At 38.7% G+C, this 18056-nt stretch overlaps 1 protein-coding gene across 3 annotated transcripts in view; it reads right to left on the bottom strand.

Annotated features, from left to right (window-relative positions):
* Nucleotides 1–8229: 8229 nt before the first annotated feature.
* SPTLC3 (serine palmitoyltransferase long chain base subunit 3) overlaps nt 8230–18056 on the bottom strand; it is a 176120-nt gene continuing 166293 nt past the window's right edge. For 2 of the 3 annotated variants that reach the window (XM_017869248.1, XM_017869257.1), the window contains 2 exons: nt 15094–15223; nt 8230–10278 (listed from right to left, as the gene is read on the bottom strand). In XM_017869248.1, the coding sequence (XP_017724737.1) occupies nt 10165–10278; nt 15094–15223 (244 nt within the window). In that variant the 3' untranslated portion in view covers nt 8230–10164. Of the gene's footprint in view, nt 10279–13145; nt 14743–15093; nt 15224–18056 lie in introns of those variants that run through there. The other variant, XM_017869265.1, reaches the window with a different exon arrangement.

Raw genomic sequence — 18056 nt, 5'->3', positions numbered from 1 at the left:
CACTCTGTCACCCAGGCTGGAGTACAGTGGCTCCATCACGACTCACTGTAGCCTTGACTTCTCAGGCTGAAGTGATTCTACCGCCTCAGTCTTTTGAGTAACTGAAAGTAGAGGCTCATACCACTATGCCTGGTTAATTTTTAAAATTTTTTGTAGAGACGTGATTTTGCCATGTTGCCCAGGCTGGTCTTGAACTCCTGGGTTCAAGTGATCTATCCACCTCAGCCTCCCAAAGTGCTGGAATTACAGGCATAAGCCACCACACCCTGCCTGGAATATCTTAAGGGTATAATTCAAGATCATTATAATGAATCTAAGACAGTTTTCAAATTATTTTTTAATCTTTGGTTAATTAAATCTATGTTCAACTTACCTCTCTCTCATTTTGAGCGTTTCTTCTTTAATATATAACATCTATTTAACATGAACTTTGGAAGTATAAATTTAAAAGACCTGAACATGCCCATGGGATATGATGAACAATAATTTTCTAAAATCAGACCTGTGAATTCATACTTCTACAAGGTGAGAATCTATCATACGTAAATTTCATTTTCACATCATTCACATATATACACATTGAAGGCTGGATGTGGAAATGGAGAACGGCACTGGGGATGGGGCGGGAATGAATTGCTGTGCACACTGTTATTTTTAGTGGCTCTGTCTTCTAGTTATTAAACTGTCCCTGAAAAGTAGCTTTGAACAAGCTGCAAAATTCTGAAAGGTCACAACCCAGGAAGGCAGAGACTCCAGGAACATGTATCAGGGAAGATGCAGATGGATAAACAAGCCATAAAGTGCACCATATTTTTTCTTTTCCAGCATTTCACCGAAGCGTTGACTCCAGGCTATTACCCTGTGAAAATGAAATTTTAAAAGAGGCAATTCCAAACAAACGTACACCAATCCCCAGTTGGCTCGCTTTCACCATCACTAATGAAACCCAGGAGGGTCCTGAAGTGAGGTGTGACAATGTGAGAGGCAGAGCAAAGATCACAGCGGTGAGAAACCTATCACCTCTGTTTTCATATCCTGAGGAGCATATGGGCCAGACTTAGCATGCCCATGGTTCTTGTGACCAGGACAGCAGATGGACAACCACTGCTGTAATGCCCCCTCCTCCAGCCTAGCCCAGCCATTTCAAAGGTGCCTTTGCTGAGAGCATTCATATCTGACAGCCACCTTGTACACTGTGAACAGAAGTAAGCATATCATTCCTGAGGAACTAGGTGAATGCATCCATACTTGAGAAGAATGAGAGATGAGGCAAGAAGTAACTGGTCTAACCTGCTGACCAGCTGGCTGTATGGTCATGACTCTGGGTTCTGTAACTGGAGAATGGATGAAGCTTATAAGATTTCATCTGTCTGATGTGAGTAAATGAAGTTGGTTTTGGAGCAGCTTTGGGAAAGGAGGGTTACATCTCTAGGAACTGAGATATTAGGGCATTCTGTGCAGCAATTCTGCTTCTTATAGATCTCTGGATATGCCCTTCAGATCATGGAAACAGGGCCTGCCAGCACTCTCAATGTGTCTAAAGAGTCAGAGCTAAGTGAATCATCATATAGGGTAAGAGGAGGCCTCTTCCATGATCACTTTTTCTTTCTCCCAGGCTGAAACCTGGAGCCACAACCACACATGCAATGGCAAAGTCCTAGGGATTGGTGGAGCCATAGGCTGGAAATAGCTTGAGTGCCTGAAACACGGTGTGGAGAATAGTGCTTGCCAACCAGCGACTCTCAATGGGACTTGAGTGAAAAATTACCCATCACCTTTTGATTTAATCTACCTTAATTATTCCAAAATTTCTTTTCATTATACTACTATATTAATTTCACTCTTTCCTGGATACTATGTCTTTCTTTTACTTGAAAGTGTTTATTGAAGTATTCATCAAGTAATTTGTTAAAGGAAGGGTACTGAAGTAAACTTTCTGAATCTTCCATTTAAAAAAAAATCCCTGTTTTACTCTCCCTTTATTAGATAGACTTTTCTGTACATAGGATTTTAGATTCAGAAGTATCTTCCCTGTGAATTCTGAAGGCATTGCTTTGTTGTCTTCCAGTATCTGGTATTGCTGATGAGGTACAATAGAAATAGCTAGCAGGGGATTCACACACAATGCTGCAAAAGACAAATACAAGCAGCCATATATATAATATATATTATAAATATATATATATATATATAATCACTATAAATGCGACATTCATTATGAAAGAAGAACCCCTTTTTATCCTATAAGATTGCTATAAGATTGACAAATGTTATAAAAATGATAATACTCAGTATTGGTGCAGATTGGAGAAATGGGTAACTTATACACTGTTAACCGCTGTGAAAATTGGTATGAACTTTCCATGTTTATAATATTCAGCAGTAAAAGCAATTACTTTTACCTTTTTAGGTGAGTTTTTTTTTCTAGCTGAAAACAATCTTCCCTTTATCCTTGGGATAGTAAAAATTTTATGAAGGTGTATTTAGATAAAATGTTTTTATATTCATCCACTTAGCACTTGCTAGCCCATTTTCATCTTCCATTTTGTTTCAGCCTCAGGGATTATAATGCTTTCTCAACTTTTTAGTAGATGGATATTGTTCCTCCTGTATGTATCCTCTATGTCTTTTTACATTTTCTCTCATGTTTTCCATTTTTTTTTTCTGGTCTTTTCTGTATATTCTTAGAGAGATTCAAAGATTTTTTCCTTCTTTGCTTTCTATTGATTTATTTTCACCACTTTAATATTACATATTTTTAATTTTTATGAACTCTGGGTTCCTTTATGTATCAGCCTATTCTTGTTTTGTGGATGTGATTTCTTTATACAACCAGGCTGACATACGAAGATCGTAATTAGAACTTTTAAAAAGTGATCTTTTCCAGGAATTGTCTGTTTCAGTCAGTAAGAGTGTTCTCATTTTTTTCTCCTTGGCTACGCACTTTGGTATTGCTGGTTTTCATCAAATAACTGGTAATTTCTGGCTTTCTATTTCTATTCACAATTGAGAGCCAAGTTGACTGATGTTAATACCAATCATATTTCCTCTCTACTTCGCTATTATAAACAATAAATGCTCAAATAATCAGTGTAATTTTTGAAAATGTTAGTTTTCATCTTACTATAAATGGACCACTTTAATAAAATATTTTCATTTTTCTATATTATGTACCTGTAACATTGACTGTATATTGCAGTTATAGCCTCATCTATATAGGAAATCTTTAACTTTGATTGGTGCCACTTAGAATTGTCTCATTAATACAGCTCTTTAATCTATCCTTTGAAGGTTTTTTTTGTTAATTATTTTAGAGTTAAAACTCTTCATGGATATTTTGTTGAAAATATTTTAGGGGAGCTGAATTACATTTAAAATATTAACACATTTTATATAGGAAAGAAACCCATTTTGTTACAGGTGCTTATAATTTGTGGCTATGATTAATTGAAGCTTTACATGTATAATGTTTTTTTCAAAGACTAGTGTAAATTATATAAAATTGGGATGGACACTATAAAAATAGTTGTATGACAACTGCAATTATTTTCAAAATAGACCCATTAAGGGGAAGTCATGTATTGTTGGCAGAGATTATTTTGCCCTTTGAAAAAACTCATGGACTGATTGGCTGCATCAGCCTGTTGAAAAGTTTTTATTCAAATGATGCCAGGATCATTTTCATGACCTCGCATTGCTACCCATTCACTTTTCACACACAGAGCCTGATTCATCCTGGGGGTCACAGTCAAGTTGTAGGGTACATTGATCTCTTCACAGCGAAGCCATGACACATCCTTTGGTCTTCCTTATGCCTTTAGTCCATACATGCTTCAAATCTGGAAAAAACCCCCACACATTTGGGCTGGAGAAACAAAGCAGCAGCCATTTCCTTGCCTTAGTTCTTGGCCCATAATGAAGTAAGAGCATGATGTGATGATTGGAGCCAGACCTATCCTTGGCTATGGGCACTGCAGCCGACCCAAACCTAATTAAGAAAAATCCTGGCCGGGCGCGGTGGCTCAAGCCTGTAATCCCAGCACTTTGGGAGGCCGAGACGGGCGGATCACAAGGTCAGGAGATCGAGACCATCCTGGCTAACACGGTGAAACCCCGTCTCTACTAAAATACAAAAAACTAGCCGGGCGAGGTGGCGGGCGCCTGTAGTCCCAGCTACTCGGGAGGCTGAGGCAGGAGAATGGCGTAAACCAAGGAGGCGGAGCTTGCAGTGAGTTGAGATCCGGCCACTGCACTCCAGCCCGGGCGACAGAGCGAGACTCCGTCCCACCAAAAATAAAAAAAAAAAGAAAAAAAAAAATCCTGAACAAACTTGAATGAGGGCCAAAATCACTAGCCCCTTCAATCAATATTTTTGATATAAAAATTAGCAGCTGGGCCTAATAAAAGGGAGCGCTGTTATATGCCACAGCAAAACAAAGTCTCGTTTTGCTCCTATTCTGACCTTCTGTTGTGGGATATTTTATTGGTTTGTATCTGTGATAACTTCTCAGAGCAGTTGACTCGCAAATGTCAGCATTCAGCCTCCCATTTGGACCACGGGATGCAATGAAAATTAGAGTAACCAGTCCCTACATTAAACCCAGATTGGCATGGGAATCAACCTTTTCCAAATGGGTAAACTGGTTTCACTTGTTCTCTTATTCTTGATTGAATTGCTCCTGCTAATATATAATGTTTAGCTAAAATAACTTTTTAAGAAAACTGATTTGATGAGGAAGAGGATAAACATTCTAAGAAAAAACAATCTACCATCAAAGTCTTGGAAGTTCTCTTTATGCACTGCTAATCCCCTCATAACTTGAATATACTTGCCTTCCAAGATGAAGCCATTATTAATCTCTACAAGAGTGCTTGGAAGATAATGTTGTAGTTCTTAATATTGTGTCTGGCACATGGTAAGTGTCTAAAAATGATTGCTTTATTATCTTTCAAGACACCACATATTGACTTTAGAAATAATTTCTGGTTTAAATCCACAGAATTTACATGCAGGCTATACAACAGAGAAAGAAAAGGTTAAATTTGACTCCTTTTGATGCCTTTGTTATCCTGAAGACTTAGCTTTTAATAAGGTTGAAAAGAAGAATAAATTAAGACACCCCTTCCTTTTAGAGGTACTCAGTAAAATATTTACTGATAATATGATTTCTGGGGTTTGCTTCAAAGTAATCTGGTGAGAGAGGGAGTGAAATGGGTGGGGGAATAGAAGAAAAGATTGGCCATGAATTGGTAATGTTTGAAGATGAGTAACAGGTGTATGTAGGCTCATCATACTATTCGATTTTACTGTATGTTTAACATTTTCTGAGATAAAGATTTTGAAAAATAGATCAATTAGAAATCATTTTAAAAATAATAAGTCACAGCTGAGTCCCTTCCCAGGCATTGTCGTCTGCTCAATAGACCTGCCCAAGCTAATGCCTGGCCCCACACCTTTACCGATAGCTTGCATCTGGCATCCTTGTCAATTTGACTTGACCCTAAAGGACCATCTCAGGTGCACAGTTTCCATGGAATTGGTGGAGGCCTGTGCTATGATAATATCATAGTTAAACTTCTTCCTCTTTCTAATCCTGTTCCCTTACTCTTATGTTGGTATTGTACCATTGTAGGTGGTCTCAGTGGTGTGCTAGTAAATGTTTAACAGCCAGCTCTCTAAAGCCCTGACTTGTAGTGTCTGCCAATTTTCATGGTGTAAATACTCCCATTGTGGCCAATTTCAAGCTACCAATCTGACCTCACTGAATGAGGAATTAGAAAGAAATGTGTACAATTTGTTCTCATGACAGTGCAAGCCAACTCCAGCCACCCCTACCAATTTTCCCAGTGAAATTCTTAAATCTCTGCCTCAGTCTTTTTTCAGGGTAACCTAAACTAAATCAACAGAAAACCATCAATTATTTTCATATTATTTTTATTTATTTTAAAACTAACATTTTACAGGCAGAATAAAGTGAAATTGGTCATTTCAAACGTTTCAGTGTAACATACATTTCTCTCTCTCTTTCTCACACATGCACAGACACATGCACACACACACACACGCATACCCCACATACATCATGACACCATAAGAAAATGTCCTGCAATAATTGCCTAGAAATATTTAAAATACAGACTCCTTTTACTTTTCTAAACATTACACAGCTGAGTAGGGCATTCTAAAGAACAGACTTCAAATATGTTGTTCTTACTGTTTTGAGACCAGGAAACATTGCCAATAATTTACCTGATGCTGTTTGTATTACTATTATTACAATTGTTATTTTTGCTACAAATCAAAATATATATTTGAGTTAATGTTTCATCATCATCAGAACTGAGGTTTTTAAATCAGAGTAGGCCATTTATAATATTTGCTATCTCCGAAGAAAAATCCAAAAGAGTATTGTTTGTTTGAAGAACTGTTAAGACTTTTACCCTACTGAAGAGCTGTTGTTGGAATAAATAAATAATCAGAGGTTGAAGGTTGTTTTTTAAAGAGCAGGAAAAGAAAAGAGAAGAAAGATACCACATTCAGGCCAGGTGTGGTGGCTCAGGCCTGTAATCCCAGCACTTTGGGAGGCCAAGGTGGGAGGATCCTGAGGTCAGGAGTTTGAGACGAGCCTGACCAACATGGAGAAACCTTGTCTCTGCTAAAAATACAAAATTAGCTGTGCTTGGTGGCACATGCCTGTAAACCCAGCTACTCAGGAGGCTGAGGCAGGAGAATTGCTTGAACCCAGGAGGCGGAGGTTGCAAAGAGCCTAGATCTTGCCATTGCACTATAGCCAGGGCAACAAGAACAAAACTCTGTCTCAAAAAAAAAAAAAAAAAAAGAAAAGAAAAAGAAAAGAAAGATACCACATTCAAAGGAAGAAGGTGATGAAAAGGAAATGGGCATCTTATAGGGAATGATACAGACAACTGAAGAAGGAATAATTTTACCCAAATGAATGGTAGATTGTTCTTCAATATTGGATCAATTTTTGTAGAAAGAGAAGTTACTTGGAAAATGGGAACAAAATGTCCCAATGAGGAGAAAATGTTGACTGTGGAATAAATTAATTTTACCAGTACATATATACTTATGAACAAGAGAATCAGAACAAGGTTCCTGCTATTAGAGCCAATTAGTTTATCAAATTAGAAGTTTGAATAATATTCTTAAATTTTGGCATGGATTAGAATCACCCAGGAAGGCTGGTCAAAAATGTAGATTCCTGGACACTACAACTATTATGTTTCAGTAAAGGTCTGGTGTAGGGCCCAGGGGTATGGATTTTAGACAGCTTCCTAGTAAATTCCAAAGCCTGTAGTCTCTGTCAAATCAAAGCATGCCAAAAGGCTATATGGTTAAACATCCATGACACCATCATTTCATAAGGAGATTAGGAATAAGTCTATGCCATTTCCTTATCATACAGAGATGGCCTCCTTACAAATATCATCTGGAACCTTTATATTCTGCTTTCCTGAAGGTCATTTTCAAGAACATCTTCCATTTATCTCTCAACCAACCAGATTTTCATCTATACCTTTACACACTTGCTTACTCCGTAAAGGAAAAACGCATATGTGTATATGTGTGTGCATATGTGTACACGTGAACAGAAGTGCTGAGGGCTCATAACATTATAGAAAATTCTCTTTTCCAACAGATCTAACCAAAGAGACATTTTTGGCTCTGATATAGTTATCAAGACTCAATAATCAAATAATTTTAATCATAAATTAAAATCATGAACCTATTAGCCTAGGATTTGAGAGCTTTTTCTTAAAAAAATTAAAAATCTCATTATTCACAATCACCCTCCTAACTAACCTTATTCTATATGACATATATTCTAATATTATTGGCCCTATGGAACCTGGGCACCTTCTAATGCACTCTGGAAGCATTCTTCTTGGATTATTATACCTGTATATCAACAGTTGTTCTCATACCTGTATATTCAACGTGGACTCTCTGACAGAAATAGGTCCTTTTGTTTTGTACGTTGCAGTGTAGTAAATTGCCCCTGCCCTCTTGCATCTTGATGAAAAGAGACTAACTTACTCCCCGCCCTCCATGCTGGGTGGGTAAGTAGTTTCCCATGACGAATTAAACCCAATCTCTTCCATGAAAGTAATAATAGTGGACATTCCTGCTCATGAAGACACTCGTCTAGGGGCTTAAAACTTGAACGGTAGATGTGAAGGTGTGTGTGAAGATCACAGATAGATCCGGAAAGGAAGGAAGATGTTTATTGCTTTCCATACCTTGTGGAAAGACTAGATGTCACGCTGTCTTTTTGACCTCCTGTTTCCTTTATAGAACTCAAGGCATTTATGCATTTTGGACAATTAACTAGCAAGAATTTCATTTAAATGCACATATTCAAGAGATGAGAACAGTATGTCTTCCTTTCTTTGCACATTTATGACACATTTTCTTTGCACAAATAATGCTGCATCAGTTTCATTGAGAAGAGTTGGAATTTTGTTATCAAAATCATTGGATGGGAAACGGCATTTTCAGAACCCACTTCTTTTCCTGTTTCGCTAACAATATTCCTTACAACTTGTAAACATTCATGAAGAACTCTATCATTGTGATCCATTTTTAAACCAACGCACCCAGTTGGAGTTATAATTTCCCCATAAAAAAACTTTCCATACTGATCACTTTTTTTCCTTTAATACGCTTTGAGCATCAAGGCACATTGCTCCATCCATCGCAGGCGCTGTGGGTGGAGTTTCTATCTCAGTGCATAGCATGAAAGCGTGGGTCCATCTGTGCCACACAAAGCCAAGCCTCTCTTGAAGTGATTTGTTTACAGTGTCATTTGATGGAGTGGAATGTTCTGCAACTCATTCGAACTATTACAGAAGCTTTGCTAAAAGGTCACCACTGCTCTTTAGAGTTTCCAAATCTGGGCACCATCTGGGAGCTTGTTAAAGATAAGGTTCTCCACGGGCTTTTTCCATACAAATGAGATCGGATTAACAAAAGGCTACTTTTCCATAGAAGTTTGTGTTCATATTGAGTAGAAGGGAGAGAGAGAAAGAGAGAACACAAGTAGATTACAGTTAGTTACCTCAAAGTGTGCAAGCCCACTTTCTCCCAATTCAGAGGGCAGGTAACAAGTGATAGTATAATTGAATAGGCCTAAACAAGGGTGTTGGTCTTGAAAAAGTTAGAATTTGCTTTTAAATGTCCTTCTTGAATCAATACATTCTTCAAATATGGTCTTGGGAGTCTAAAGGACTTCGAAGATGGTCTTGGGAGTTCTAAAGGACATTGAATTTCACCATTTACTTGAAATTCAATAGGAAAATGACAACTAATTTTTTAAGGTAATAGATGCTATGCAGGGTAAGCATTCACTATGCACTGCACCAACAAGGTTCAAGTTGTTGTAACTACCGTTTTAGTCTAGGCCTAAAAGTGGCTTGTGCTTGCTTTCTGCCCCCTTTCTTATGAAACAAACATCTTGAATTTTCCAAACCTCAAAAACTCAGCTGTAAAACTGTAGGAGACCAGCAAGAGGAAAAGAAAAACTTCCTTCAAAGACATCTCTAGTTGCAGTTGACCAGTTCTGCTTTCCCCTCGAAACATTAACTATGTCTTTTGACACTTGTCTGTGAAAAACATCCAAATGTGACAAATGGTAGAAACAACATTTCTTTACCCTCCTGCCTGGAACTTCCCATGATACAGATGAGTTCTAGCTGATGCTTTTATGAGTGGAACAAGGAAGGTGGCTACTGTCCACCACACTCACCGACATCTGCAGATGGAATAAGTAAACACATAGTGAACTTACTGAATAAAAATTTTAAATCCTCTCATTTGCATTTGGTTGGAACCCCTGAAAGGGTCTGCACAGTAGCAGCTAAAACACAGGCTCGTTGCCATTAAAAATATTCTCAGAAGTGTGTGTGTGTGTATTTCTAGTAGAATACTTGGAAGAAGAGAGACTTAAATCTGGAATCATGTTTTTGTCTCTGCAGTCCAGGCTGGAGACATTAAAAACAACACTGTCTCCCTCAGTTCAATCAAGCTGGTCTGGGAACCAAAATTATCCTGAGGAAGGGGGAGAAATCCATTTATTTTCCTTGTGAGGCAAGGAGGGAGGTCTTTCTCGCAAAGTCTTTGTGTGTCATTCAGGACCAGGAAACTTAATCTTCGAGTTCAAAGCTCGTCTCATCATAGAGCTCAGGACGTGCTGACTTCTTGTGCCGGGAATATTTCAGTTGCAGGAGATCACCCATTTCATCAAGAGCTTCCAAAACCTGCAATGAGATTGCTTTCTAATAGCTATCATTGAACACCTAAGTAACCCTGCTTTGCAGAGGCCAGGTTAATAGCAAGCCTCACAAAGACACACAGTCTTATTTTGCTAGCTTCTTTGATTTTAAAGAAAAGAAGCAAGATCCATACCATTAGGTTGTGGTTTAAGATCCTAGAGGAATGTTAGATGCTAATTAATTTTATTTGTTGTTCTAACTCCATCCTATGAATGTTATTTTATTTTGAGAGTGTGAAGAGGGGAATAAAAACATGTGACCCATGCTTACCCTTAAAATATTTTATTTTAAAATGTAGTGACTTATATGTAATCTTGTGGAAGAAAAAGATAAGGTTGCAGAATGCATTTGAAGTTATATCTTCATGACACAGCAAACCACCTGGCCAAGAGCAAAGTGGAATGTTGGGGGAGCTGATTAACATCATCCTCTGTCCCCTCATGCTACCCCAGGCCTCCTGCTTTTAAATACTCATCTCTGTTTCCCATGAAATACTAGAACTTAACTCACACGGACTGAGAACTCATCTGTTTCAACTCTCTTACTTTAGGCGGGTAGACGTATCCCCACTTTTACACATGAAACAACTGAGATCCAGAAAGTAAAAAAAGGTCATTTTCGATTGTAGTAGATCACTAATCCTATGGTATTGGTCATGCCTTTTTAACCTTTCTGAGCTTGTTTTTCTTAACCTGCCAAATTAGGAGGAAGATAATATTAGGGTCTAATACTCTGAAAAGGTAAGGTGAGGGCTGGGCATGGTGACTCACGCCTGTAATCCCAGCACTTTGGGAGGCCGAGGCGGGCGGATCACGATATCAGGAGATTGAGACCATTCTGGCTAACATGGTGAAACCCCGTCTCTACTAAAAATACAAAAAAATTAGCCGGGCGTGGTGGCAGGTGCCTGTAGTCCCATCTACTTGGGAGGCTGAGGCAGGAGAACGGCGTGAACCCGGGAGGCGGAGCTTGCAGTGAGCCAAGATTGCTTCACTGCACTCCAGCCTGGGCAACAGAGCGAGACTCTGTCTCAAAAAAAAAAAAAAAAAAAAAAAAGAGAAAAGGTAAGGTGAGGGTTGTTAATGTTAGAATGGGTGACTAATGGATCTTATGGACTTTCCTCTTTGGGAAATCTTTCAAACTGACATTATTTAAGATTTCCTCCAACATGTTAAGAGTAATTGATTTCTTGGTGGTAGGAGTATGAGTATTGAAAATGTTCTTCCCTGTTTTTGTAAATTTCCTACATCAAATCTCAGTACTAAGAAAAAGTAACCAAAGTTATCTTTAAAATGACACCTCTCTGGGATAGTTTCTATCAATCTTTGCTGAAGGTGGGGGATGGACTAGTTCAGTGGTATCCAAAGTGAAGGACCTGTACATTTGGGGCATCTGTGAGATAATTTATGGAGGATGCAGGAGCAAAACATTAGGATTTCTATTATTATTATTATTATTATTATTATTATTATTATTATTTGAGACAGAGTCTCACTTTGTTGCCCAGGCTGGAGTGCACTGGCATGATATTGGCTCACTGCAACCTCCGCCTCCTGGGTTCAAGTGATTCTTCTGCCTCAGCCTTTCAAGTAGCTGGATTACACGCCTGGCTAATTTTTGTATTTTTAGTAGAGACGGGGTTTCACCATGTTGGCCAGGCTGGTCTCAAACTCCTGACCTCAGGTCATCCACCCATCTCAGCCTCCCAAAGTGCTGGGATTATAGGCGTGAGTCACCGTGCCCAATCTCTATTCATTTTTATCTCAACCTTTTAAACTTTTATTTATGTGTCTCTTACATAATGGACATAATATATTGGTAATGCGTATATCATTTATAAATAATTTATGTTAATGTTTGCTGATTTAAGACCACCCAGAACACACTCGTGCTCAAAGTTAGGTTTCTTTAGCTTGCTGGTATGGGAGAGGGAGGACACTGCAGAAGAACCATGGGCATCTTAGTGACAGGAGGATGGGAGCGACTTCTCACTGCATTTGAGCTTGTGCCTGAGATGACTCTAAGGAAGCAGGGACTGGTTCTGGGTTGGATGCTGTTAAGAAATGGGAGCAGTTCACTGGCTGGCTATATAGTTATAATTTCTGTGTGAAAGGCGAGAGAATTAAAGCAAGGCTATAGTTGTTATTGGTAAATGAGCAAATGTCACACATGTCGGTCAGAAGAGGGAGACATTAAGTATTGTGGCCTTGTCTCTGTCTTGTCCAAATGTGGTCGCGGAGTGCATGTCTAATCTTATTTCTAGTCTATGAGCCTTTAGGTTCAATTGCTACCTTAATGGACTGGCTGTTCATCAGGGTCATTTTCCACTTTCTCTTACATGTACATTAAGGAACTGCTCAAAATTTTCTGTTGAGATGGGTGCTTGATTTTAAAAGTTTAGAGTCATTTGTCTAGATGATTGATGTCTCAGTATCCTTTCAAAGTAGGTATTTTGCAGCAATTAAGAAGTTGTGAAGAGAATCACATACAGGAATACCTCAATGCTGCTTGGAGCACAAAATTACAAATTCATCCATGTGGTCTGTCCCTCCTGCCATCTCAGGGAACTTGCTTCCTGGCCACGCTCTCTTCTCTCCCTTCTGTGCGAGGTCCCCTCTTCACTATCTTCTTCCCTTAATGTGTAAACATACTCAAGCCTTCTCCACTTTCAAGGGTATTTTCTAAACCTATTTTTCTTTCTACAGTCAGACTTCTTGAACGTTTTGCCTGCCCTTTCTTTCTTTCTTTCTTTCTTTCTTTCTTTCTTTCTTTCTTTCTTTCTTTCTTTCTTTCTTTCTTTCTTTCTTTCTTTTTTGCCAAATCTTTTTGCCTGCCTTTTCTTAACACCAACTCATTTCATTTAAAAGAAACAATTTGTTAAAATTCACATTCTGGAAATACATACTCATTTTAGAGAATGTGGAAAATATAGAAGGGTGTAAAGAAAATAATGTTCACTCATCTCAAAACCTGGTTAGCTCAGTTGTTAACATGCTATTCAATAATTTGTACTGTGTACCTACTGTGTACAATACACTGGTTTATGTTTTGAGACTATACTGGTGAAGATGAAGGACACGGCAAGTGTGTGTGTGTGTGTGTGCGTGCGCACATGTGTACGTGTATAATTTCAAACTCAAATTATCCTCTTTACTCTTTTATTCTTTTATTATTTCTATTCCCTTCATTCCCTTAAAATGCCTACTCTAAGGAACATCAAGTTCCTACTAATTGCTAATCCAATAGTTTTTTCTCATCCCTCACTACATTTAAACTTCCTGCTGTTTTGAGGGGCATTTTGACCCTCTTCCTGCTTGAAACTTTCTCCTCTGTATGGAGTTTAATACTACACTGAACATGTCTTTCCTGACTGCTCTAGTTCCATGTAAGTCTGGGTCCCCACCTGTGATTCCTGTATCTACCCTGGAATGTAGGCACTCCCCAGGAGTCCACCCTGTTCACTGTTGCTCACATCTGGACAATTACATATTCTACTGTGGCTGTAAGGATCCCTCAGTTCCCTAAACTATAGCAGCTCCAGCTTTGCATACTCTCCTAAGCTCTAGAATCTTACTTTTCTTCTATAGGTGGCCCATGGACACATAGTCTCAACATGTCTAGGACTGAGCTCATTCTATTCCCCCACTCCCATTGAAAATTTGCTGTTCCTTACTGTATACCTTATCTCATTTAAGTGCTTCACCATCCTTCTATTCATCAGGGCTAAAGACCTCAAATTGTCTTTGATTCTCTCTTCCCACATATGCACCACATCCAATCATTTGTCAAGTCATGGCAGCTCTACTCACTTGTAATATTTGTTCATGGATTCATTTCTTTTGTTTCCACTGCCATTAGCCTTGTCATCTCGTTTTGTTTAAATAGCTACATCTTAGGTCCTTTCCTTTTGCCCCTTTCCTCTCCAATTCATTTGCCATGTTTATTTCATAATGACATGATTGTGTCACTCCACTGATTGGAAGTCTTGAATGATGCTCGGTAACCTTTATTAAAAAGGCCTGGCTCAAAAGCCACTTCCCCTGTGAATCTTCTCCACTCTAATAATTCAGCCCACCTTCATGCTCCCACAGTTTTCTATATTTCTTCTTCAAGATTAATTTATTCTGTCTGGTATTATATGTGTTGCTTGTTTATTAGCATCTTCTCCTAGACTTTTTGCCCCAGGTTTGCACATAGTCGACTCTCAATAGTGTTTGCAAAACTGCATTTATGTTATGTGACTCTTCCCATTATCTCCAAACTGAGTAGATGGCTTCATTCTCTGATATTACTTATTCACATAACGATGGAAATCAAGGGACAACAAAAGGCAATTTAAAAGTCATTTCCGCCTCACTTAGGTGCTGCTGTAATGTGGATTTGTTCTTGTTGTTGGTTTTCCAACATGTTGCTTAGTTGGGTCATATTTTATTATGGCAGATTTCGTGGCTGTGAAAAATGGCAGGATACACATAATTAAGTCCAAAATAGCATTTTACACCAGGTTTTGCCTTTAAGATAAAGTAAATAGAACAACATTTGGCTACTCAGTCAGTCTTTTCTAGGAAACCAAAATACTGATTGAAATCTTTACTAAACTGATTTTCTTTTCTATCTACTGAGTGGTCACAGTGTTGGCTGTTGTTGACGTGCCCTTATTTTTCAGCAGTGACTTTTGTCAGTGTTGTTTTCCTAAATCACCCAAGAGTAACTCAGAAAACCCCAGGCTGTTTCAATAAAAGGACTTGCTTTGAATCCAGGGTACCGTACTGAGCTCCTGCTGGCCTGTGGTGTACTCACCGTGTCTAACATCTCCCGGGTATGTGCCGCTGAAACACAAAACCGAGCCCGAGCTTCTGCGAGGGGAGTGGCTGGAAATCCCACGACCACCACTCCAATTTTTTTCTCTAACATATGCCTTGCAAAAGCCCTTAAGGAAAAGCAAAAAAAGAAAAAAAAAAAGTGGTTAATTGGGAAAAGACAACATTATCCTGACAAAAAAAAGAATATGGCTAATTGACTTTTTCTTTTTTTCTTTTTTTACGATAGTAAGTGGAAGATGATTGAAGTTTTTGAACTTCTGTCAAATACAATTGACGAATAAATGGGCAGTCAGCCACTTGGTGCCACTCATGATGGTGTGTGTGGGATTATGGGTCTGACACACTCATTAGGTAATTGTGGATATTGAGTCTTTGACACCAAGCAGAAAATGTTTATGACACTGGTTTAACAAATCTGCAGTGATATAAAATCCACCTGCAGGATCCCTAGGTATAAAAACCAAGAAGTTCCTGTAATGCAATTCCATAAAGAAAGAATCTGTATTAATTGTAAACCTACATGTTTTAAAAACTTAATACCAATAACATAATGTGGAAATTTCAAGGAGCCTATACTTAATAAGTATAATGTGAAGACCAAGATCAGAGGGTCTGTAGGATCCAACCCCAAGCCAATATTCTCACTGCAGCGCCAAAGATTATGTTTTCCATCAAATCAGAGATAAGAAATAGCAAGGTCTCCTGATTGTTTCATAAGTGAATGAACATACCCAGGGATGCACAGGGATAATAAACTCAGCGACTGAGTTTAAGAGGAATAGGGCAGAAGGGAGACCAGGAAAGAAGTGTTCACGCAGAGAACCTTACAGCCTATAGGACGTGTCATAGAACCAGAAAGCTGTTTGATGCAGGGTAAAAACTTCGTAAGCTATGATTCCTTCTCTTCATCCTTCTAGTCTCTTTCTTTTCCAGAGCGAATCTCAGTAACAATTCTAGAATATCAAGCTCAAAGGCTGTAAATATCTAGTGCTGAGAGCCAAGGTCAGGGAAAAAGGCATGTACTCCCAAGTGACTCTTTTTCCCCTTTGGGCTCTGTTAGTCTTTGCAGGAAAACTTAATTACTGAGTGACTTTACCCATAAGTGAGGTAAATGCCTCAGATCTGTTCTTAGCATTAAGAGATTGCTGTTGTATTATTTTAGGCTGGAAGCTGACAGCACCAGAGAAACATTCCAATCACAGCTCAGGAAGAATTCTTGAACCAGACATGGGGAATAAGCCTGCTCTTCCATTCACTTGTTTTGCTGTTGAGCAGTCTGCCTTTTGGTTGTTTCAGACAGAACATAGGTTATTAGATGAAGCAATGAAGACTGCAAGACCTACAAGATGCATAGCTTCTCTGGCCCCCTGGCTTGGGTGAGGCAACATTAGCCCTTTGATTTCAACTAGGAAGGTTAGAAGGAGATGAAGCTTTCTAGCTGAGAAAGCTTGAAAACAGAGGCTGTTCTTTCTCTTTCTCGAGCACCCTATGGAAGGCTGCCCACGGAACTGCACAGAATGAGAGCTCATAATTGTCTGAGAAACAAGTCAAGTGCTTTTATTGCTAGAGTACATACCACCTGACCCCTGATCTCAGGCCAGTTTTTGGGACTCCCAGAAGACCGCTTTCACTGTCTGCATGTTTCTCTTTGTACCAAAGGAAGCATGTTTTGCCAAAGAATGCAGAGAAAATATATGACTCTGTTGATTCATTAGGCTAATCTGGCGTCTCCCTGGAGCACTTTTGAATTTAAACCTTAGACTACTAAAGCTAGTGTTCTTCAGTTAATATATATGATTGCACTGGAAATTTTATATAATGAGCCTTTCTGTTTGTACTCCCCAAAGCAATTGGCAATAGGCTGAAAGAAACTAAACTATGTGAAATAATAATAATAATAATAATAATAATAATAAACATTAGCATTGCATTGTATGCAGAATCACTACTTCTTGTATAACACCATCTTCCAAGTGTATTACATGAACAGGGGAAGAAAAATGCAAACCCTTTACCAAATACCAAATACAATACATTCTTGATTATTTAAGTATGTTTTGTGGGTGAAATCACATTACACAGCTCTCTAGAAGATTCCAGTGGTAGAGTTATAACAAGGTTTTGTTCAAAAGGATAACTTGCTATAGACTATGTTTTCATTCTGCATAGGAGGAAATGTGGAGAGATCACCATTCTTTAATAAAATCAAAGGTTTTTAGATGACCAAATGAAAGAAGTGCTTCCACACTGGCTTATACAATTAACACCCTCTTTCAAAAACATCTCTACCTATAAACTTCCAACAAAGAAATATCGCAGAAGGAAACAAAGCTAGACAGCAGAGCAAACTCTTGCCAGCAACTCCTACCAGTAACAGATAACACTACCTTTTGTAACTAACCTGTTCTCTTTCCTTAGGTGAGCCAGATTTTTTTTTTTTTCTGTTTGTAGTGATTGTTGCCTTTTGAATCACCAGTGATGACATTAAAAATAATTATACTCTATGTTGCTTTAATGAGATGTGCATTTTTTTCCTATGGACTAAAGCTTGAGAGATTGTGTTCTGTGTTCAAAAGAGCTCTAATTTATGAAGCCAATGAAACTGGCTTTGAATTCTGGGCTCTGCTGCCTACAACCTGTGTGAGTCTTAGAGAGCAATTTTTTTTTTTTTTTTTTTTTTTTTTTTGAGACAGAGTTTCATGCTTGTTGCCCAGGCTGGAGTGCAGTGGTGTGATCTCAGCTCACTGCAACCTCTACCTCCTGGGTTCAAGCGATTCTTCTGCCTCAGTCTCCCAAGTAGCTGGGAGTACAGGTGCCTGCCACCATGCCCAGCTAATTTTTGTGTGTGTGTGTATTTTTAGTAGAAACAGGGTTTCACCGTGTTGGCCAGGCTGGTTTCAAACTCCTGACCTCAGGTGATCCACCTGCCTCAGCCTCCTA

The sequence above is a fragment of the Rhinopithecus bieti genome, unplaced genomic scaffold (genome assembly GCF_001698545.2).
Source record: "Rhinopithecus bieti isolate Rb0 unplaced genomic scaffold, ASM169854v2 scaffold_8, whole genome shotgun sequence".
Lineage (NCBI taxonomy): Eukaryota > Metazoa > Chordata > Mammalia > Primates > Cercopithecidae > Rhinopithecus > Rhinopithecus bieti.
This window is presented reverse-complemented; position numbering and strand designations above follow the sequence as displayed.